At 39.5% G+C, this 24,940-nt stretch overlaps 1 protein-coding gene across 2 annotated transcripts in view; it reads left to right on the top strand.

Moving 5' to 3' along the window:
• Positions 1-24,940, top strand: part of LOC140229175 (homeobox protein Meis1-like) — a 171,416-nt gene that overhangs the window by 66,230 nt on the left and 80,246 nt on the right. For both annotated transcript variants that reach the window (XM_072309451.1, XM_072309444.1), the window contains exon 7: positions 15,612-15,792. In XM_072309451.1, the coding sequence (XP_072165552.1) occupies positions 15,612-15,792 (181 nt within the window). The remainder of the gene's footprint in view (positions 1-15,611; positions 15,793-24,940) is intronic.

The following is a 24,940-nucleotide window of genomic DNA, read 5'->3' as shown; positions in this document are numbered from 1 at the left end:
GTATGGGCATTGATTTGTATTCAGTCAGGTAACAGTGGCCGCATTAGTCTTCTGTAAAACATTGTGAATGTAATAGCAAATGTACAGCAACTCTGATTGAATGCCATTGATACTAGAGCAGATTTTACCACCACCACCACTACCACTTCTACCACTTCTACCACTGCCAGTGATGGTGCCATTATCACTACTGCAGAGTATTGAACCTCACTGTAATGAAGACCTAAGAACCATGACAATTACCTTGTGAGGTTTCTCACTCTATCAGGTTACCAAAACAAAGGAATAGTAAGAGTTAGGGTCAGCAAAATCACCTTTTTTTAAATATCATAGAAATAACTGAAGAGTTTGTTCGCAAAAAACGATAAGTCCATATTTGCCAAATGGAGATATTTGCGATTAAAGGTCAAGAAAAATAAAGAGAATAATAAGAAAATTTTTGATTCTTTTGACCATAACTTTAAAAATGTACCTTTATGTGTAGTTACCAATATATCATTTAAAAGGTATTATTCTGTACTTTATGACAGAAACCGTACTTCAAAATCTTCAAAAATGGACTTTTTGCGAACAAACCCTTCAATTGTTATATCCAACCCCTTTGCTTTATAGTATAATGAGGTTCCACTGTACCAAAACTTTGATTAATGCATTGGCCTGTTCAATGTTCCCAGCTACTTCATTGCTTGTGCTCTTATTCCACTTTTCATTATGCAAGTAACAAAAACACAACCCAAGCCCAAAATATGGGATGATATGATATTATGCACAATGTATTAAATCAAGACGCTCTTTTCAGGGTCCTCATTGAATACTGTGATGTCAGATGTCCTATGTTACCCACACATGAATGGTCAAAATGTTCTCAATAATTGATAGTGATATTTTATGTAAACGTTTGCTTGAGTTTGCTCAAATTTTCCTCTGATCCATGGCCATCGCTGACACACATCATGAATGCCCCCTTGGGGTGCATTGTAGTCCTTGACGCATACACGCTTACCTGTTTGCAAAGCACCAGACTATAGCAAGGTTGTATGCATACCCCAGGTATCCCCCACTTTCAGTTGGAAAGGTTTTTCATATGGAGGCATGAATGTACATGATTACCTACATGATTCTGAGGTTTAGTATGTCATCCTATGAAGGCATGCAAAGCTGGCTGTAAACCCTCAAGGGGAAAAAAATCCCCCCCCCCCCCTGAAGAAATGAATGAACTGAAAGTCCCTTCACCAAAGGTGGAGGGAGCACCCGGAGTAATTTTGTGGAACGTTTTGCTTGTTACCCACGTCTCACTGGACACGACCAGTGACTCGTGCACTCATACATGCACATGCAAACACACAACAAACACACACGTACTGTGCTGCTCCGTATTCATTCTCTCCGCCCTCAAACACCCACACGTGGGTGTGATGCTCTTTATGCTAGCTGTGTTTATAAAAGGCATTATTTACCATTTGCAGATGAAACAAAAACTCAGCTTTAGTTCTTCAAAATAGATCTAAAATATGAGTTAGAGATAGAAACAACCAATGTAAAAATGTTAAAAATCAGTATTATCAATGTTAAGAATTGTGTAATATACAAAATGTAAACAGTAGTTATTATAAAATTGTTTCTATTATGCAACCTCTACAGTTATGGTTTACTGAGAAAAATAGTGATATCTCCTTACATTTTAGTTTTTATTGCAAATTTTTTATTTAGTAGGATGTTTTGTGAATCAACTGACCTACACGCATATGCATCAAATGTGATAAGTAGAACATTTGTAAAATCACTAATCCCAATGGTAAACAGTACATTTAAGGGAAAACGCTTCTCCTCTGCCTTACGCTCTACCTCCCCCCCCCCCCCTTGTGCGCTGTTCTTTTTCCTTACCTCACCCCTGCCACAGCACATTGCTGGCCGCACTTGGCTGTAAAAACATTTGTTACCTTCTTGCTCTCTCTCTCCTTGTTTTTTCCATGCATTGACTTGCTCACAATTAAGTTAGCATCAAGTGATGACTGGCGGAGTAAGAACCGGATTGTTAACACGTGGAAGGAAGAGACGGCTGAACAAGAGGGGGAAAGAGAAGAGAATGTACGAAGGAGAGAGAGAGGAGGAGGAGGAGAAGATTGGATGAGGGGGGAAAAAGGAAGAGGAAGAAGTAAGAAGACTTGTGCCGTGTAGTGGCAACATCACGGGGGCTGTCTTCGGACTTCTTGCGCGGATCTTTGCGCGCTTTCTGGCGCTTGTTCTCTTCCTCTGCCATATTTCCTGACAAATTTGGAGGGAAAGGGAACCCCGTAATTTCATAGAGAGTGGGCGCGCTCACTGCTGCAACCACATCAGCCGGCTGCAAATTGCATTAAAATTCACTTAGCTTGAATTGTGTGGACTCAGTCAGTGTACTAATGGCAGGGATTTTTGATTGATTGCCCGCGTAAAAAGGGTGGGAGCTTTTTCCCTTGTTATATTCCCCCCCATCCTCCATATCACCCCCTCTCCCTTTTCCTCGCACTCCTCAACTCTCTTTCACTCTCTGTTACTCTCGCTTTTTTATTCATCATTCATGTTTCTCCCCTTCATCCGTCTGTCCATCATTGCATTTTATCATCTTTTTTTTTTTTTTGGAGAGAGAGAGTTGTGGCCCTTGTTCGCGATGCAAGCCAGGGCTTATTCAGGCGTGATCAATGAGCAATTTTCTCTCCCTTATTCCACCAAATTCACTCTGCCACTTCTATGGAGACGAAAATTTACAATGCTGCAGCTCGCGTGAATGGGGGAGGGGGAGAGAGATGGGCAGTTTTTCGTTCATCGAGGGACGGAGGGGGCGCAGGGGAGGAGAGAAGGTAAAAAAAAAAAAAAGGCGGGCAAGTCCGATTAAGGCACACTATTGTGACGGCCACTCTCCTCTTTGTCAACTTACTGGTCTTGACACACTGTGTACGCTGACCAATAATATGCCAGCATATGCATATAGACACATACAAGTTGTTCTCCTTTTGTTCCGTAATCTGAGATGTTGCATGGGGGGGGGGGGGGAAGAAAAGAAGAAAAGATGCATTGATTTCAGACGAGAATTCCACGAGCTGGCGTTGAGAAGTCAAAATAATTCGTGGGTTATTAAAATCTCATAAGCACCCCTGAAGCTCTTTAAATGCCCACGTATCAACAAAATTAGATTGCGTGGCCCCCGTAAAAGATGATACGATTCGTGGCGGTCGGAGAGAGGGGTATTCAGTTTACGTTTGCCTATGTGCATAGAAAGTGATATGGTGGGACATTCACAGAGTTGTTCTCTTTGCATATTTGCGCAAATGATACAGAGGAAACATTGCCCCGCTTCATTTATTGTTCATAAAGACGAATACACTGAATCAGTTTTGCAATTCACGATCATAACAGCCAATGGTAAACAATATCTAAATGCAGTCATTTTTTAGTTATTTTCATTCTAGCTTGGTCATAGTCCGGAGTCAAAGGAAGGCAGAATTGTGGATATACTATTACTGTGATGCTGTAAATCTGATTTACAAGAAATAGTATCCTTATTTATAGTTATATTATGGTGCAATGATGATGCAAGTTTTTAACGATATTTAGTCCAATTTTATATGTGAATATGTCTATTTTCTGGTTTATTACGATAGTTAGTGATTGAGTTAATATGTAGAATGAAAATGCAGTGTTATGATTGTACAATTAAAACAAACACTTGTTCGGCACACATTTCAGAATACCTCAATCATGGCAATGCTTGTCAAGGCAGTAATCTGCAACAGCACAATACCCGATGATAATGTGGTAGACATTATTTCTGCAGTCACTAGATATATATTTGTCCAGTCTGTAGGCAGCTATTCCTCTTCCCATTAATCATCCAAATGATTCAATGAAATAAAGATACTATCATTTTCATAATTATTTGTGTCATTATCATCACTATCATCATCAATATCATCATCAATATCATCATCATCATCATCATCATCATCATCATCATCATCATCATCATTACCATGTGAACAGTGATTGTAGAGATGATACAATGGTCATAATATTGCTGACAATAATGGGTAAAAGCTTTTTGAATTTAGTAAGGGATCTTCTCATGCATAACAGTTTGTCTTGTGGGCCTGTACATATCTGCATCTCTTTAATCATCAGCAAGCCGGAGTATTTGTGGTTGTTATTATATCGCAGCATCAGACTCGCTGCCATGGGGTTTGGATATGTTCTCGTGTGAGTGAAGAGAGGTTTGTCTGTCAGATGCTGAAAAGATAAGATGTTGAATGGATGCTGGATATCCTCAATAAAGCTCATCTTTGCAACACGATCCATATGTGTGTAGTGCCGGCAGTTTACCTATATATGACGACACTTGAGAGAGATTCGTAACTTTTTTTGCGAGGGGGAAAGGGGAAAAAGTCCCAACTCTCCGTTTCTCCGTCGAATATTGCAACCATGTGGTGTGTTGGCAACCTGTGGGGAGATAGATTGATGAGGGCTGTATCCGCTTAAAACCCCCTCAAGCATGCGAAGCAATTCTTGGTTTTCTGCAACATACTTGTGGTAGAGTTAAATGATGATGGCTCCTTCTCCATGGTGCTTTTATTCTCTCTTTCTTTTTCCTACTCTCTCCTTCTTCTCTGTAGCACAAACTCACTTACCTTAATAAACTTTGACCTATGAATTCCATATTCAATATCGCAAATACAGGTATATTTACTTTCCATGCTCTTTTTTCATAGACTGTAATTCATATAACCAGAAGTTTTGTGTGCTTGAAACATTTTCAAATATCGCGAGGAGGGAAGATTCACAAAAGTAAAGTGCATGTGATAGTTCTTGTCGACAGTGGTAATTTGTAAAACTTGCATGCCATGAAAAAGATGCAAGTTTCATGCAACAAATGTTTCTGGTTTGCTGGTGTAGTAGGAAGGTCCATGAAGAGTGAATCAATAGTGTCTATTTTTTGTAAGATGCTGATGGGAATCACAAGGATAGATAAGATACGATTATGGAGATATACTTCCGAGGTTTAGAGAAGAAAGATGCCCTATTCCTCAAACTCGATGTAGTACGAAAGATGCATCACCAGTTTGCAAGTGGCACATCTTGAGGATGGGGGTTGAGGGGGGGGGTGGGGGGGGTTGGGAGGAGAACAAGTGTTTCCAACATTTGTCATCGGCTTTGGCAACCTATTTAAAACAACATGATGTTAACCCTTTTTGTGCTTTGAGTGTCGATCGGCACAGAAAATATCATAGTGTTGTACACACTGTCCAGAGTCCCTGGTACAGAAATAGTTAAGTGGCATTTTGAGATGGTGGTCCTTAGAGACTTAGCTGGTGAGGTGGAGGGGCTCAGTGGCAAGGGGAAAGGAGGCAAAAGGATGAAATTCAGTTATCAAGGATGGAGGGATGTTGGACTGTTACTGTAGTGCCAAAGATGAGATCAGGGATCAGGGAAACTTTAAAAATTCAAAACTTTTGAATGGATTGCCTGATTTTCGTCAAATTTCACTGATGTAATCTTCTTATTTTGCAGCATCCATGAGATCAGGGATAAGGGAAACGTTAAAAATGCAAAACTTTTGTATGCATCGCCTGATTTTCCTCCAATTTCACTGATGTATTCTTCTGATATTGCTGCCTTCCCTCATTTTACTTCTGTATTTTGGTTTCATTCTCCTCTAAAGTAATTAAAATCAGTTGAACTGAAAATGATAAAAATGAAATTTGTCACTGTGCATTGTTTTGCTGAATGCATGGGGATTGCTAGAGGTGATGGTATTTTCACCTGACTGCCCTCCCATTGGTTTGTACACAGAGATATCATGTGCTTTTTTTAATGTCAGTTGTTAAGCAACTGCAATCTATTTCCCCTAAAAATTATCTTTGCAGGGTTATTACAAGACTACAATGATTTGATGCATTGGATATATCTTGTTCTCATATTTATTTCATGTCGAAAAAAGAAGAGAAAAATTATAAAAGATTTGTGTACTTTTTACTGGGAGATTTTCTAAGGTGATGGCAATATCTCCCTTGCCAATTTTAGTGTGTGGGTGCAACTAATATTACTGATTTATGCAAAACATGGGGATATGTGAATATTCCAATATGGAATTGCAGAATATGAATTTATGAGGCTTCTTCTTCAGTGTAGAACTCCAACAGGGATTGTCACAAATGTGGGTTTTCACCTTTAAAAAGAAAAGAGATTGAAAGACAAAAATTATGATCATGATGAAGATGTACCCAATTGACTAGAGAGAGAGAGAGATGCTCAAAATCTTGGAAAGATGAATGGATAGTGGAGGAGAAACCTTATCTGGTCTGTCCATCTTCCTGTGAAGCAAGATCAAAACTGCTCTCTTTTGCGAGCTTTTTTCATCGATGCGTCTCGAGAGTACCGCGTCCGAGAGAATTTGTGATTCAAACCACGGGTGGCTAATTACGAGGGAACCCATCATGAAGAGGATCCGGGTTGATAAGAAGATGGGAGAAGGTTTTCATTTATCAAACGAAAAAAGATAAAAAGAAGATAAAATAGAAAAGAAAAAGAGGAAAGATGTATCAAGACGAAGCCGATGATTTTCGGTCGTAGGTTCACGCCTGCAAGAAGAAACATTCATAGTGTCCCTTCCAAGAAGGCAAATCTTGTGTCAAAAGAATAGAGAGGGCATGTTATTGGAAAAGGAAGCTGAGTTACTCTTAAAGATGGAGCACACAGGAGGAAGGAACATCCACTGCCTAATTCATTTAGAGTACACATCCTTTTTTCAAAACCATCCAGATTTTCGTAAAAAACGTTTTCACCTTTCTTTGATTTTTGTTTTACATTTATTGTTCCATATTCCACATTTCATACAATTTACAGTTCATTTGATGTCAAGAGAGAAATACAACACAAAGTAGTCTATTCTAGATGGTAGCAAAAAAATTCAGCATATACCGGTAAGCAAATTTTACAATGTGTAATATGAGAAAAGTAGGCCTACTAAAAGCAGAAGCTTGTATGAATCATTGGCTCCAAGTATTGATAAAGAGTTTACTACACTATATTCATGATGGAGCACACAAGAAACAGAATGTTGATAATGTGATAGATTTTTGTAATGCAAAAAAAAAAAAGTTACAATGTCCTCTATTAAACCTATGAGGTAACAAAGCTTAGTAACAATTTGGTTAAAAAAAAAGATGTTCTGTGAACACTTTTAGCCTTTTTCGTACGAAGGTTTATTGAGTGATAAATGCCTGTGAGGCAACCCCGTGACGTTTGCTGTAAATATGGAATCACTATTGCATTCAGTGACATTACATCTGGCATGAATAGGAACGATAAGTTTTGTATGTACGAGGGGCCAAGTTTGTCTGCAACGGCACAACATTTTCCCCATGCTTTGAGGAAAGATATTGAAATGACATTAAAGAAAAATACATACATCTTAATGGGTGAGAATGGAACACTGTCCTTGATTAAATGAAAATTTTCACTTTAACCATTTCAGGTAGAATTTCACTGTAACCATTCCATAAAGAGATGGAGGGAGAGAAAAAAAAAACCAACAAATCAAATCAAGAAAGCTGATGGGGTGTGCGGCAGCGCCAAAAAGTAGATTGATGCGTGAGAAAAGCGAAACAAAGAAGCTTCCAGCCACCAAGCTGACAAAATCACACGCTCGAATGAGCTGTCATATTCAGGAAATGCAGCGAGGAAATCACAAGTTTAACCTGGAAAGCCAGAATTCGTTTTGACCTGAATTCTGTAGTGCAAGGGGGGGGGGGAGGGAAGAGAGAGCAAGAGATAGATAGATGTAGACTGTGAGAGAGAGAGAGAGAGAGAGAGAGAGAGGCGGTAGGAGCGAGTTTGACATGTGCCAAAATACTTTTGACTCTGAGTGGCAATATTGCCATAGATTCTTTTTTTTTTCTCCTCCTCAGTCAGACTATGATGAAACCATGCTACATTATCAAACTGCATAATGCAGTCGGGAATATGAGAAAAACGTTCACTTATCAAATTCTATCTCTTTAATTAAAACAACAACAACAACAACAACAACAACAACAACAACAAACAGTTTAAGGCAAATTAAAATGAAAGAGGAAAAGACTACAGGGCCTAAATGTGACAAGTGATTTCTTCATTTGGAGTCCCTTGTCAGTACTTTCCAAAGGAGACAAAAACATGTTCAAAGAATGTTTGTTTTTCTTTGTTTTTAATGGCACTTTTGGTGGAAAAGGGCGGCACAATTTCTATGGCAGTCGAGACAAGATGGATGATGTTCAGTTTTCATTTGATATCGTTGCATTTTAGTCAAATGACATCAAATGTTGCATGCTCTTGTCAGTACGAGCATTATGACGTCTGTTCCATCTATGGGAGCAGTCGACATAGTTTTCACTTCATTCTTGAGTAGGGTATTTTTGTCTACCCTCTCCCATTGCCACCCCTTTTTTTTTCTATTTTTTTTTTACAAACATACTTGTGACAATGAGGTCAGCTTCTAACCCCCCCCAAAAAAAAAAAGTGAAAGAAATATGAGCCACCCATTGCGTGACTGGAGCCTACTCACCGAAGGTCATGGTAAAAATATCTTCCTCCCCTGCAATGCTGCCCAGGTAGCCATGAAAACAAGAAGGAGAGCACAAACGGTGTATGATACAGACCCATTAAATGAGTTCATCGTCGCTTTGAAATAGAAACTTCCGATGCCCGGTTGACTCTCGATTGCTTCTTTTGCGCTCTTTATTTCTTCCTGATTGTCCTGCAAGCAACTTCCCCTTCAAAATGCCTCCTTCCTGCTCCAGGCTCTCATAACAGTTTCTCGTTCCTGAAGGCAGGTCTTTAGTAGCTCCTGCCCTGTACTAAAATGTATCTCACTGTGAACATATTATATATTTTTTTCATTTTTTTTTTCACAGGGCTATCATGGTGTAAGCCCCTTTGGCTTGGTGGTATGACTTTTAATAGTACAAAGAGTCACAGAATGTTACAAATTTCTCATGACTAGTAGTTGGCAGAATGTTCTTGTCCAGAAGAGAAGTGTCCACAATCTGTACTCCCTCCCTCAAGACAGTTTACAGAAGTAAATTTGTTGCCTGTCAGCTAACTCGAGACTCAGTGAGTGTCCTGCCGTTGGTCAATTCAGAACTTTTTAGTGTCCAACCTGGATGATAGATGAAAATGAAATGACAGAGGAAATATTCCGTGAACATACCTGTCCTTCATAGTTGGTTTAGAAGTTTCATCGTAGATTTCACATGATATGTTTTAATGCTCGTCTTTATCTTCAAGAATATAGGTCTAATAATTGCATTGTGAAAAGGGTTTAGTTTCTTTTATGTAAAGTCATTAGACTTGTCTGTCTGTGTAAAAAGTGATGTTCCAACTTTTGTTGTTGTTGTTTCTTCCTTGTTGAGGTTCAAGTGTGATGTGATTGATGCCTTTTTATTATGATGCAAGAAGAACTGGTAAAGAAAAAAAATACAGGGGTCACACGAGTGTAAAAGTCAGCAGGGCAGTCCACTAAGTCACTTGAGTGGTTTAATTTGAGCCAATTGAGCTGAATAATTTGTTTGGATGACCGTCTGACTAATGCTTTGTTACATAATCATATTTCTGTGTTTGGGACAACGCTTTGCCCCCGGAGTAGCGTGAGGCGAATGTTCACTGGATTGGAGGGGGATGGCGGTAATTGAATCGTCACTGATTTTCCCCTACACTCCTTTCCTGTTGCTCTCATTCTGGGATTGACCAGTAATTAGATAATCCTCGAGAGCCCCACGAGTGGGGTTGTGTGGTCACTTCAAGAGATGTGAAGTTACTTTCACTTTAATATTCTTTTTCTTTTTCTTTTTTTTTCTTCTAAAATTGGGGTTCGAGGCTGGGCGGGTGGATGTTACATGTTAGGATGGAGTTTAGATCGGAAAGCATCACTCCAGAAGCATGTCTCACAAACAAAGGATAAAATAATGTTAAAGATGACATGTGACAAAAAGAAAGATTAGTGTGATTTTTTTTTTTTTATAAAAGCAGAGAATTATGAGCAATTACTTGAAGGCTAAAATTTGTGTTCATTTCATGTCTTTGTTTTGTGAAAGTTCATTTCCGTGCTCAAAATGGTACTTGGAGCAACAGATAGAACTGCATCTTATTTGTTTTGTTACTACAAGTGCACACCAGGTGTATAGATCAATCGATTTCAGATATTGCTTTTTTAATGAGCATTAAACTCCCTCAGTATTTTCTAAGAAAAGAACGATGACAGCAGAAAAAATGTGTGAAAAAATACAAATCATATAATTTGATTTGTGTCACCATTGTGATCTATACTTCTACTGGAGTATATGAATACAAAAAAAATTCTTCCAGATATACATCAGTACCCCCCTCCCATCTCCTACTGGGGGGTAAATCTACGCCTGCCCAATACCCCTCCTGGTCCTGGTCCCTGCACCCTCATTAATAGGATGTCCATCCTTTGCCATTGGCTACCCTCCCTCCCCCCCCCCCCCCACCGCCCCCATCCCGGTTAATGCTCCTGATGGTGATGACACCGCCCGTACATAATAGTTTTATGCGTATTCCTGTTGCCCGCAGTCGTCACTATTTTCCCAGAGCAGTGCAGAGGAAATGTCAAATAGGAGAGCGTGTGTCATCTAATCTGTTGGCCTTGACCAAATTGGCCCAGGGACCAAGGTGATCACAGTCATGTTCCTATAGCTTCTCTTTTTTAGTTCCAGTAGCTGATCCAGGTTGGAGGGGGTAGGCTGTGAGTCTCCTTGAAATGACCCATAATTCCATTGTCTCTCCATTTCTCCCTCTCTCTCTCTCTCTATTCATCTATTTCTGTTACTCTCATCCTCACTCACCACCCCCCCCCCCCACCATCCCAGCTCCATCCCAATTGTTTTTTCATCGATTGAGCATAATTATCGAAAGAATACCTGGCAATAAAGGTATAGATGAGGCAATCATGTACTCGCTAATAGGTAGTAGGCTGCATCTGGGTACATATTTGTGTGTTTGTGTGTGTGGGTGTGTGTGTGTGTGTATGTGAGTGTGTTCGTTTGCATTTGAGAAGGCCTGCAAATGTGGCCAGCGGCTGAAGTACATGCAGTTAACTAAGCGGCTACAAACACCACCTATGACCTTCCTAACACGTGAAATATGTTCCACAGATTAATTGAAACGGGTCTGTGTATACATGTTGGTTTTGAGGCCTACATTGTGTTAATAAGCCAGATTCAGAGTGTATCAAAGATGATTACATAATCTACCATCTCAATAACCGCAATTTTTTTATGGGTCTCCGCCTAGATGAATAAGCGGGAGAAAAAAAAAAGCATCAACAGAAGATCCTACTGTCTGAACTGGTTCCTTTTTGGAGAATATTTTGATCAATGACAGCGATGAGAAAATTATGGCAGTGCTGCAGTTAAGTAACAGCAATGTCAACAACAAAAACAAAATGATGATAAAGATAATTGTAAATATGATTATTATAATAATAATGATGAAAGGATAACAATAATAATCATAATGATAAGAAGAAGGAGATGGAAAAAAAATGAAAGAGAAGAAGAAGGTGACGTCAAAGGTGAAGTCAGTGATGTTTGTATGCATGCTTTTTTATACAAGGACAGATAGATGTAGAAGGAGTTGGTAAATGTAACGTACATCCTACTTTCCATGCATGGAGTTTGAAGATGCTGCGTGGACACTCAAAACAGGCATGTTGTGCCCGTATCATCCTGTCCATCAGTTCACCCCTTTTTACATCATTTTAACGCGCACTCCTGGCTTATTACCCATGCACCCTCACGAGACATTTGCAACCTTGTCAGATGAACAAATGCCCGTGTACAGCAAAGGGTATTGCTCATTAGTCTCGTCGATTAGTCTTGTATGGGGCTCGTGATGAAATTTCTACAGGCGGCAGCAGCGGCCTACTTCTGCGCCAAACAAAGCTTTAAAAGATATTAAAACAATGAGAGAAGAGAGAGAGGTCTGTCTGCTCCGGTGATTAATGTCTTTTCACTTTAGCTCCCTGTTCACGATGTATTGATGGCTACTATACAAATAGACAATGTTTAGAGTACACCACACACACACATTCACATACACAAATACAAACAGGGGTATACTACTGTCTTAAAATGCCATTTGACTTAACTCCACATCACCACACACACACTCTGTTTATATCTTCGACATGAGCCAGTCTGAGTGTACAGTACACTTTCCCCTCCTCCTCAAGCCTAAGCATAGCGGATCATGTTTTGAATCTCTGTGAACTACCCCCACTCTATTCTCCTTCCAATGCCTTTTTCAATCTTCTCACTATAAATCACCAAACATAAGTACTACATCAATTACCTTGATCTACTCACTTCAAGATATATGTTGGGGTGACTTTTTTTTTTCTTCTTCTGGCTCCAACTCCCCCCCCCCCCCATCCTTTCAAAGTTTTCGGTATCTGTCTCAACATTCACTCACATTAATCCTGTAGTAACCTAATGCATTTAGACAATCCTGAATGCCTCCTTGATAGAAACTGTTAAAGAGCCCACCTCTACCCCACATTATATGTTTGTATACTTCCAAATTTATCATTGGGTAAGAATCAGAAGAGAAAATATTAGTTTGGGCATTGTTCTCTTTTCCAAGCATAAGTCAGCTTTCCAAAACTGAATTTCGGCTGGATATTTCATGAGTAGTTGAAGGAGGATTAACGACCCTCTTCTTACCTGACAAGATTCAGAGTGCATGAATGTGCTATGAAGACATAACAATATTTTGTCATCACTGTCATGCCAATTTTGTGGTATGTTTTCTGTCTTGTTTAGCATCCATTTTTGAATGTACCACCAAAAAGCACTAGTCTGTTCGGGAAATATCATTTTCTTTCTGTTACAGTATCCATTCTTACCTCCCTTCTTTTTAAACGTGAGGTTACCATATTTCTTCCAATTTGTCATACTGCTCCTCTCCTTTTGATCAAAATTAATCCACGGGTAATAAATCCCATCCCATGTTAATCCCCTCTAAGACCGATAATTCTTTCTTTTTCTCTTACACGTTTGTCGTACTCCTCCTTTTTTCTGTTCCCCTCTGCCCTTCCTCTCTCCCTCTGTTTCTCTTCCCTGTTGATTGGTGTATATCTCTGTCTGCTCATCTATCTCTCTCTTCCTATATCTCTCCCTCTCTCTTCTCTGTTAGCTGAACTATATATCTGTATATCTTTCTCTCTCTATTTTTATCTTTCTCTCTCTATTCTATCTCTCTCTCTTCCTTGTTGACTGGTGTATATCTCTCTCTGTTCATCTATCTCTCTCTTCCTATATCTCTCCCTCTCTCTTCTCTGTTAGCTGAACTATATATCTGTATATCTTTCTCTCCCTATTTCTATCTCTCTCTCTCTTCCTTGTTGACTGGTGTATATCTCTGTCTGTTCATGTTTTCTCTCTCTTCCCCATCTCTTTCTATCTCTTCCCTATATCTCTGCCTGTCTATATCTCTCCCTCTGTCCATCTCTCTCTATTTCTATCTCTCTTCCTGTTGGCTAGTGTATATCTCTGTCTGTTCATGTTTTCTCTCTCTTCCCCATCTCTTTCTATCTCTTCCCTATATCTCTGTCTGTCTATATCTCTCCCTCTGTCCATCTCTCTCTATTTCTATCTCTCTTCCTGTTGGCTAGTGCATATCTCTGTCTGTTCATGTTTTCTCTCTCTCTTCCCCCATCTCTTTCTATCTCTTCCTTATATCTCTGTCTGTCTATATCTCTCCCTCTGTCCATCTCTCTCTCTATTTCTATCTCTCTTCCTGTTAGCTGGTCTATATCTCTATCTGTCTGTCTCTCCCTCTCTTTCTCTCCTTTCCTCCATGTTATCTCACCCTTTCTGCTTGCCTTGGTTCCGCTCATGATTGATAGCTCCTTGTCTTCTGCTAATGACTCCGTGGCATCTAATGGAGTATTACTGCAGCCACTTTTTAAGATAGGCATCCCCCTTCCTCGCCAGACCAGACGAGGGCATCCTTTCCTTTTCCTCCCTGTCTTATTTACTATGCATAAATCAGCCATTCTGGTAGTCGTTACCAGTAAATCTACACATTTTACTACCTAATTTACTTCAATTTTTGATGAGTCTCCTTCTGTTTACCACTCGTATCACGTCATTTCCGCATAAAGTGAGTGAATTATTCAGTGACCGATTCACACTGAATTCTGCCCTGGATATCTATATTTTTTTCTCTTTCTCTCTCCTCCCTCTCCTGGCACACATTTTAATGCATGTTCCCCCCTTCTCGACTGGTACATGCTGATGTATTCATTCAGGAATAAATGATTGCAGATCGTACATTTTTCATTGAATCGGCCAGAACAATGCGCGTGCAGATTTGAATGGAGACAAGAAATGAAAGTGCATTTATTCCGAACCCGTCCGGTGGAGCTAGCATGCGTGCGGGCTGCAATTTCAGAGCACGGGTATCGGTAACGTGAATTTCTCTCTTCTGAAGAACAGGTGGGGGGGGGGGGGGGTGATGTTCTTTCCATTTTCCTGGTGACAGCGCCCTCACTATTATAGGATCAGGTCGTCATAGCAACAATACCTGATGCCTAATCTCAACCCCAGAAACCTTACAATTGCTCACCAGAAAATTTCCATCTTATGCCAGCTTGTGTACCAAATGTCATGTGTATATAGGGGGCACTGCATACAATGTACCAGGTTACCGTGTGATAAACTTCAAGCATGAAGACTGGATGGGCAGAAAAAATTACAGCAATTCTGAGAATCTCCCGTTTTTACTGTTTTGTTGAGCTAAAAAAAAAACAAAACGACAACTTACAAACATGTCTAGATGAAATGTGTTTGCGAGTTTGAAGCTTAGTGATATGTCATGACAATGATTTGGATAATTCAAGTGTGTTGATCCCATGAGCTATCATGTAAGGCTTTATGAATGAACAATTGGTCAATAACTCATCCATTCACCATGATAGCAGTTCATAACAAATTCTTTATAATTGGAGTGTCATTTGTATTGTTAGTGCATCTTCTTTTTTTCACCCATAAAAGAGTACAGAAACGTTGCTCAAACAAGTCATTACAGTGATGACTTTTTAACTTGAGTGTCTAGTTCCAATTGCTATACATTGCCATACACAAAGTATTCTCACATTTGCAACAATTAATGGGGGTCGTCGGGAGGGGAATAGGGATGGTCATATCAGCAGCATAATAGCGTTCATTGTGATAAACTTTGCATACACATACATTTCATTTAACCTTGCATGACTGATTGCAAACCCATTTTATCTGCACGAAGCGCTGCACCACAGTGGTGTCTCACCTATTAGCAAAAGAACTCTTTGGTCGCAGTCAAAATTATTGCATACTTTTCTACACTTTTAGCAATGCTGATTGTTTGTAACACAATTCTCATTTGTAACCCTGGTAGTGCCACAAGGGTAATCTTTTTGTTGTTGTTGATGTTTTGACCTACTCTTATTTTTGCCATCCCGTATGATAACTATACTTTCATTCTCATACCTTTGTCTCAATAAGTGTATTTTTTCTGTCTCCTTTGTTTCTTGATTGCAGTCGTCACAATCCGGCAGCCAGAACCCGAGTCAAAACCCATCAGTAGGAGGGGGAGGGGGCGGACCGAACTCGGTGGGGTATGGTCCGCCGGACGACCTGCAGTCAAACCCCGGCTCGGACCCTCCGCCCCTCACCAACGTCATCTCTTCCATCCACGGCGGGGACAATGGCAGCGAAACAGGTGAGTCGTGTGATTACGATCATAGAGTGTGACTCCACGGTATGCTGATTGTTTGTTTGTTGTTTGTTGCCTATTGTTATGCTCAGTTGAGATAATAATGATAATAATGATAATAATAATAATAATAATAATAATAATAATAATAATAATAATAATAATAATAATAATAACAATAACAATAACAATAACAATACTACTACTACTACTACTAATAATAATAATAAAAAAAAAAAATAATAATAATAATAATAATAATAATAATAATAATAATAGTAATAATAATAATAATAATAATAATAATAATAATAATAATTATTATTATTATTATTATTATCACTATTATCATTATTATTATCACTATTATTATTATTATTATTATTATTATTATCATTATCATTATTATTATTATCATTATTATTATTATTATTATTATTATTATTATTATTATTATTATTATCGTTATTATTATTATTATCATCATCATCATCATTATTTGTTCATTTGTTTGGATGAATGAATCACCAAGAATGCTCTGTAACAGAATAGTCACTGGTGCTTGACATTGTAGGACAGTCCCAAATGAGAATATTGACAAAATTTCTTGTCACACAAATATTTATACACAAAACTAGAGGAATGTGAGCAAAAGACAAAATAAATTGGATAACTTCACCATACAAAAATCACCTTCCATTCTTTTTCAGAATGATGCAAAAATACAATATGGAATAAAATTGTGAAAGTTTAAAAACATGTCAAATTGTCTGTACAGAAAGCAAAACTGCATTGCTTGTAGCAGACTCAATTCTATGCTTGTTTTTCTTAGTACATATTTAATGTGGTAATACAAAACCAGAAAAGGGATGCTTCAAAGTCCAGTAATGATGCTAGTAATGAAGGGTTGCCATGGAAACTTGATGCGGAGAAGTGAATGCTGCTTAGGATTGCGACTGGAGTTAAATATTAGCAAATGGATCATGCATGTTCTGTGCCAACTCTCATAGTCACTGTACTAGAGCAAATAGGTAAAAGCAACTTGTGTGAATGAATTAGGTAGTTATTGTGGTGAGCCGACTCTGCTGTATAAGGTTGTGGTGTCAGTCTATACCTGTGTTGTGGCCCATGTATGAAGAAGTAAATGAATGAAGTAAAGAAAAAAAGAGGGAGAGAGCTGTAAGGAGTATGAAAAGATGGACAGTGGCTATAATCACGGCTTGACCATCAGCAGGAACATGAAATGTGTGTTTGTGTGGAAGAGCATGTCTCATAGAAGTGTGTGACGCAAGGCGAGAAATTGAAGCAATTGAAACCATTGACCAGTCCTGATTGTCCAGGGGAAGGAATAAGCACTCGCTATTTACAGCTAACATATGGGATTATATGTGATTTAAACCCTTGGTTTTATACTTTTTGTCATTGAGCTTTCCTAGTGGTAGACCCCTTGCTGGCTTGAAGTAATGTCATAGTAATCAAATTGTATACCATGTGGATATCACAACATTTCTTGTGAAGGCAGAATCAGAGTTATATTATGATATCAATGTCCAGTATTTGATTTCTATGCTTAGTTTTCCTCTGATTTTTTTTTTCTACTTGACAGTTAGGTCTGGTGCAATAATATTTTTTAATGAATTTAGGGTATCTTTGATAGTTGCCCCATTTCTCTTCTTAGATTTCTTCTGTCATTCCTTCCTCTTTTCTCACCCTCTCTCTTTCCTCTACAATCACTATCATTATGTTCAAATATGTTTGTCCTATCTCTTTCTCTCTCTCTTTATATATATATATATATATATATATATATATATATATATATATATATATATATATATATATATATGTAGATATGTTTATACTTCTCTTGTCTGTTTTCCTTCTATACTGAGGTACATAATAGCCTGGCCTATCTGTTGGTGAACTGCAGCTCTTTTCTTTTTTCATCTCTCTCCCTCTCTCTCGTCTCTCTTTCTCCCCCTCTCTATCCTCCATCCTCCTCCTGTGCCCTGACCATCTCGAGGAAGATGATGCAGTTGTCTTGAGTCACTCCGGCCTGGACGGCCGAGCAGTCCATCCATCAATCATGCCCTCTCATACTCCCCTGAGTGTAGGCTCAGCTAATGAGCTCGCTGAAGCTCCCTCCATGCTCTCACTCTCTTACAATCTCTCCCTCCTTTCTATTCTTTCTTCTCCTCATCATCTTCTTCTTCTTCTCAATATTCTTCTATCCTCCGTATCTCTCTCCCTCTTTCTCTCTCTCTCTCTGTTTTTCCACCTCTATGCATCTGTCTGTCCGTGTGTCTGTATGTCACCCTCTTTGTCTCTCACGCTGTTCTATCCATGTCGGCTTTTGTTTCCTTTGTCTTACTTCGTATGAAGCAGGTCTCTTTTCGTATTACGCTCTTGCATAGCCTTATGTCATTAAGATACATAATACATGGCAGTTGGCCACCAGTGTGCGCGAAAAAGAGTGGAAAAGCATGACCGCGTGTGGCGTTTTGTATTCTTCCACTCTGTCGTGCATCGCGAGGTTTTGAATTGATGTGGGGTGTTTTTTTTTTTCCAACATGCATAACGCGGTCTGTGTTGGAAAACCTGCTCCGTAGCTGTTATGTATCTATTTAGCGAAATTCGCCCTGTATAATTTTTCGGAATCGAGAAAGTCGAAATACGAGACATCAGCGTCTGTAGTTTTAACAAACCATGGCACAGAACATTCACCTACAGGTAAGTAAGAGTGATATTTTAGGCACACACAAATATAAAAAATACATTGGCCACTTCTCATTGACACAACCACTGAAGCTTGATTAAAGTCGCCAAAAGATTCCATGTCTGAATGTTGGACCTTAAATTAGCCATGACTGTAGAGCCCTCATCTAATCTTGCCTAAATGATTATTGAATATCCATTCAAAATATGTAATGCCATTTTAATAGCCTAAATTTAGAAGAAAAAAATGAAGAAAAAAGGGATTGGAATTAATCAATTTGAAAATTATAATTGTATGAAAAGAAAAGCAGGAGACCGCGATCATAAGCAGTTGCTTGACACGGGTCGAGGTCTCAAGGTAAAATTCGAAGTTAAATTTGACTTACAATAACTATGAGGGACATGTCTACAAAATAAAATTTTATATTCAGCTACAAATATTGTTATGATTGTTTGGTCAAAGAGAGAGAGGAAAATAGAAATTAGTAAAAATTATTTTGTTTGTTTTAAGTAGGCAAGTGTAAAAAGTATATTGCTTTTCACGTATAATGACTTATGTACCACAATTAATCCTTGCACTCCTTATGATTACTAGTGATAACTAAGGCTGTGTTTTGTCAGTGTCTGTGCAATGCCTTCAAGTGCTGGACAGTTAGCGGATGTACAGTAACCAATCACAGCTCCCAAACGCCAAGAGGCTGACCAGGGGTCACTGACCGACCAATCATGCCTCCCCAGACCACTTCCCCCTTGTTTGATTCTCATCAGCAGTAGATATGAATCTGAGTAGCTTCCACTAAATTTGATGGCCGGTTTAATCACAACAGTGTGCTCATTTTTGCTTTAGTTCGAGTTTTTCCTTCTGTAGTAATGCTATTATTTTCATTAACGTTCTTCTTCCCTGTTTATCTTGTTTAAAACAAAGCACATTCACTATGTTATTCATTTGTGACAAAATTGATAAAACTTGATGTGGGAGGGGGAGCAGAGACAGGGAATGAAAAAAATGTGAATGTGCAGCTCAAGATTCTGCATAGCATCGAGTTTGAGGCGACTCGTATAGGGGGACTTGCGAGCTAGTGGTGAGAGGCTCATCCAGTTCGTCGCGAGGTAACGTGGTCCGTGCGCGAGTGGGGAGCCCCGACTCGCGTGATTGTGTATCCATCCATCCGTCCACAGCTCGTCCCACTTTACATAGCGTTCCCGCTCTTGTTGCATTATTGTTGCCGATTTAGTAGTGCGTGTGGAGGCATGGCATTCTGTTTTTTGTGTCCACCTAGATGTAGGCTACAGCAAGCACAACTTGTTCGAGACGAAGGGACGCATCCATCAACTACTCCAAATAGTTTCACCTGGCTTAGCGGCACTGTGGACAAAACAAACTATTGACTTGTTCTAGGGCAGTGTATACATGTACACATCCTACATTGCACTAGCTAATTCATCAACCTGAATTTCTTTACTCTACTTGAATGTGTATGTGTGTGTTCGGGGGGGGGGGGGGTTGAATTTGTCTTAGCGGGATTCTGTCATCCTTAATTCCCCACCTAATTTTGGATGGTCGACTCTTGTTCTTCATTTTGTTAAACAAATTTCTCCAAAGGAAAAGGAAGAAAGAGTTTCGAGGTATTTATGAACTTATCACAAGTTTTGAGTTTGATGGATTGTGAGACTCGGTGGCAGAGGGAAAGGTGGATGAATGTAGATGTTTCATTCTTTTTTTTTTTTAACTGACATTCTGTTTTCCCTATTGCCATGGCAACTTCAGGCGACAGTTTGTGAAAGCTTGGTTCCTAACCTTCGGACGTGCCATGTCCAGTTTCCCCCCAGCCGGGCGGGAAAAGTTTGGGTTGCTACGTTGCCCGTGTCAACGTCGACACTTGCCTTATCTGGCAACTGCACAAAAATGCTGTAGACTTAAGTGTCAGAATGACTTTGCCCCCACCCCTGACTAAAATGCAAGGCACACAAGCTAACACATGCACAAAAGGATGGCAGATACACGACAATGTTGCAATGCATTTAGGAGGCATTTTAAGTGCAGTCATGGTTACCTGCACAAATACATTATTGCCATGGATGGTGGAAGCAAGCAAAAATGACATGACATACAGCAAGGGACTCTGAGCTATAACATAGATCATGTCTGGAATGTCTTTTTCTTTCTATTTTGTTATTTATCTTTTTAATCAAGATTTTGTTTACGCATCAAGCTAATGTGGCATATATCTGAAATGGTCTTGGCAGTTCTGCCTGAACAATTAATGTATGTCTTTGTGGGTTTTGTTCTGTGTTTTGACCAGGTAGTTTGTTCGGTCCAGGAATGTACAAGACAGTCGCTTTTTGCATATTTCCTTTGGAGAACCTCCACTCGCATACACACACTCACACACACACACACACACACACACACACACACACACACACACACACACACACACACACACACACACATACACACACACACATGTGAAAAGAAAATCACAAACAAAACAACTTAAGGAATGCACATTCATAATTTTCAGCTTTTTATTCAAATCCTCCCTATTTATGAAGCCATTTCATTTATTACTATGCCCTAGATCTTCACTTATAAAGTTTTAATGTTTATAAAGAAGATAAACAAAAATGTAGCATATGCAAAACAGATAAACAAAGCTTGAATTTGTTCCAATCTATCAAGTTTACAATTCGTAATGTTAGTCCCAATTCTATGTCTGATACTTCTTATCTTTCTAGAAATAACACTGCAACATTTTCCAAACTATTTTACAATAGAAAAATTAATGAAAGAAGCATGGATTTTTATTGGATGTGATAGATCTTCTTCTCATTGTTGATTCAAGAAGACAGTGTTCCAGCTGTTTGATTGCTAATAATATGTTGGTCTTCAGGCAACTTGGTGTATGTATGTGTCTGTGTGTGTGTGTCTGTATGCGTGTGTGTTTTTATGCGTGTATGTGCATGTGTGTTTATGCATTGTACATGAAACCCTACCTTCATTTCTGTTGATGTGTCTGTGAGGTCTTCTTCTTGTAGGACATTGCAAAATTTATGGGAAACTTAAAAAATAGTTTTGATGGATGGTTAACCAGAGCGATTAAGAGGCTCTCAAGCTGCAGACCTTGTGCAACTGAATTTAATTGCAATATGTGACCCTGGGCACCAAGCTGCATGGAATTAAGCATTTAATGAGCGACATTTAAGAGGCCTGTTATGCAAATGAGCGGCAAAGCATTACGAGGGGCCAGTTAATGAGAACGGTTTGGCAGTTTATTAAAGGAATGTTGGGCCCTATCTTAGTCTGTCAACCTGTACTTTGTGGAGATATTTATTAGTCACAACGATGCATGTAAAGATTATTTTTGAGTTACTGTGCGAGAGACTGATCGGGCTCACTCCTCTTTTTTACGCAGCCTTTTAATGGAGGCCACACACAGTGTGAATGTACTGGAAAAAAAGGTATTATTCGAAGCAATTTTGCAAGACGGCTGCTTATTTATGTAATTGTCTGGAAAGCCAAATGATGTAACTTCCAAAAATGTTGCTGCTGCCATGTAGTCAACACTTAGCCCTCGGTCGGGAAAACATGCACTCATGACATGACACGTAGCGTAATAGGATGAGGTCAATTTGGCAACCTTGTAGCTGTATGAAAATATATGTAATTTGAAACTTATAACCTATAATAATAATAATTTTCTACTTATTTTTTTTTTTTGTTTCCTCCTAATATGATCCAGCACATTCTGTTTACAAGTGTACTCCTTGGTACTTTTTTTTTTTTTTTTTTGTGGGGGATACCCTTCTTTGTTGATATCCCGAGCTGAGCCAGCCAGCGTGGTCAGGAATGATTACTCGCCATCAGCCGCATGTGGCTCGCTTGTGACGTGTGACGGTGGTCGCAAGGACTGACGTGACCAATTTGGGCAATTTCTTTATCCCGAGTCATCGTGTGGTTTGAAGAGGATTCTAACAAGAACCGAAGGGATGGATTGCGGGGTAGGTCAAGTGTATTACTTTCACTGGCAACGCAAAGTCATATCTCCCGGCGGGACCTATATTTACGATGACATTTCCCCCCCCATCCGAGCATGCTCATTTGCGGCTGGTCGTGAAACGTAGTGTGATTGTAGTACGTAATTGTCACTTGTCGCCACGGCCACCATAAATAAAGGGATTTTTTTTTGAAAAAAGCAAGAAAATGTGAAACACAGATATCTGTCAATTCGAATTAAAGACTCTGATATAGTCTTTGATGAATTTGGTCTGTGTTTCAAGATGCTGTGAATGAATGAAGTAGGGTGCTAGGAAATGAACATTCATGACTGTTTACATCAGTCCTCGGGAATAAGTGGCAACTAACTTCAGTTGACATTAAAGCAACAAGAGCCTACAGGGGAGAGTAATCGGTCCCAGCAGAAGTAACAAGACAGGTGACTTGAATCGACAAAGTCTGCAGTAATTTGTGTTCGTGGAAGTGGCCCCAACGTGACCTTTTGATAGCGAGTCGTTAATCAGCCTGATGAAACACCTGTTATTATTACTACTCCCACAACTGGGCCGTATCATTACTGCTGTTGTCTACTCCCATGATGTAACTTGTTGTTGGTGAAAATAGTCCATGAAGCAGGTTGTGGAGTTACGATTGCACATTAATGTTTCCTTCCTTTATTTTATTATTTTCAGGGGGGAGGGGATTATGTATGCTGCTTCATTTTGAAATCATATTGGCTTGAATCTGAATGGTCAGGAATTATAGGTGAACAACAATTCAAATGTCTATGCAAGAAAAAAAAAACTGCTGCTGTGATAGCAGACTGGAAATGATAATCTTGTAGAGACACATGCATCAAAAGTGTTGGTATCAGGAAATGTCTTCTAATCATCATACCATTAACCTGCCCCCCCCCCCCAAACATACTTGGAGTACACTTGCCTCTCTCTCTTTCTCTCTCTCTCTCTTTCTGCAATCTCCTGCCTAACATGCGTGGAAATGCCATTTGGCGGATGTTGCGTGTATATGCATCGCACATGTTTCACGGGCTGTACGTGTGAGCCGCGACCGTAATGACAAAAGCATCAGAGAAGAGGGGGTGCCCCGACCCGAGTGGTCGTGCACCTATTCTTCCAACAAGAGAGCCGCCTGGTTCCCCTTGCCGTGACCGCAAATAACCCGCTGTGAATGCCCCACCAGAGAGCCGTGGTGGAGTTGTTGACTGTGACTTAGCTTACCGACATAGACCAGTGAACCTTACCCCCCATCGTTGCTTCTCACCCCTCACCCCCCCCCCCCCCCTCAGTATATCATGTGTTGTCTATCCCAACCATCCACCAACACCCCCCCCCCATGTCCTCATTGTTGTCTTCATTACAGTTGTTGCATTTTTTTTTTGTGTGTGTGTGTACAGTCTGCCTGATGTAGCAACGGAACAAATAGTAACAGCACCATATTCACCTTATATTTGATTGATGTAAACTGTGGTTTACATATGAAATGTACATGTGAAATTAACTTAAAAATTAAGCACATGAAATATCAACATCGTGTATCATCCTTACTTCAGCATTGTCTTCATTTTTTTTTTCTTATCTCTCTCCCTCTCTTGCTGTCTATTCCATCTACCTTTTCTCGGCGCGGGTTTATCCTGAGCCTCCTAGCACACAACGGTTTACTTCTAAGCACACACTGGACAAAATCTGTTGTTGGTGAACTTGATTGTTTCATATCTGCAAGGTAGAAACATTGATCAGAGGTGCTGAAATAAAAAGATAGTTTATATCTCCAATCATGTTCGAAAGAATTGGTAATAAATCATTAAATATTAGAAAAATCAGGCCAACAGAAGAGAAGAGGTATCATAGACATCAGGTGAAATGTGCTGACAGTTAATGTTTGTAACATTTTGTTTTTCTAAATCAGTGAGGAAAAAGAACACATACTCAAATTGGCAAAAGGTGATGATGTCACCACTACACAAGTTTCCCCATTGATCCAAACCCAAAAATCTTGTACTACATTTCCATCCATCCTGCTGTTCTCCTTATGAAGTTCCAGGCCTCCTAAAAGGCACAGTGGAATTTATTCTCTCTTATATTGCTCCTCTTTCGCCTTAGCTTACTGGTTTGTTTTGTAGAAATCTGTTCCAACCGGAAGCGTTTACATTTGTGTCATATGACACTTGCAGTCATGTCTTCAGGAGATGTGAAGTATACAGGATGCACTTCATTGGAACGTCCTTGCTTGACCCTCTCCCCTATTCTTTCATGTCTGTTGTGATTTTCTTCCATACCACCTGAGGTAGATCTTCTTCCACCACATAATATATTCACATCCCCCTCTTCCTCCTCCCTCCACCCTTGATTCTTTTATCATCCCTCATCTCACCTTGTTTCCCATCCCTCCCCATCCCCCCCATCACCCCCCCATCACCCCCCC

This window comes from Diadema setosum, chromosome 1 (assembly GCF_964275005.1).
Source record: "Diadema setosum chromosome 1, eeDiaSeto1, whole genome shotgun sequence".
Classification (NCBI taxonomy): domain Eukaryota; kingdom Metazoa; phylum Echinodermata; class Echinoidea; order Diadematoida; family Diadematidae; genus Diadema; species Diadema setosum.
Note: the sequence above shows the minus strand (reverse complement) of the source record. Positions and strands in the feature narration are given on the sequence as shown.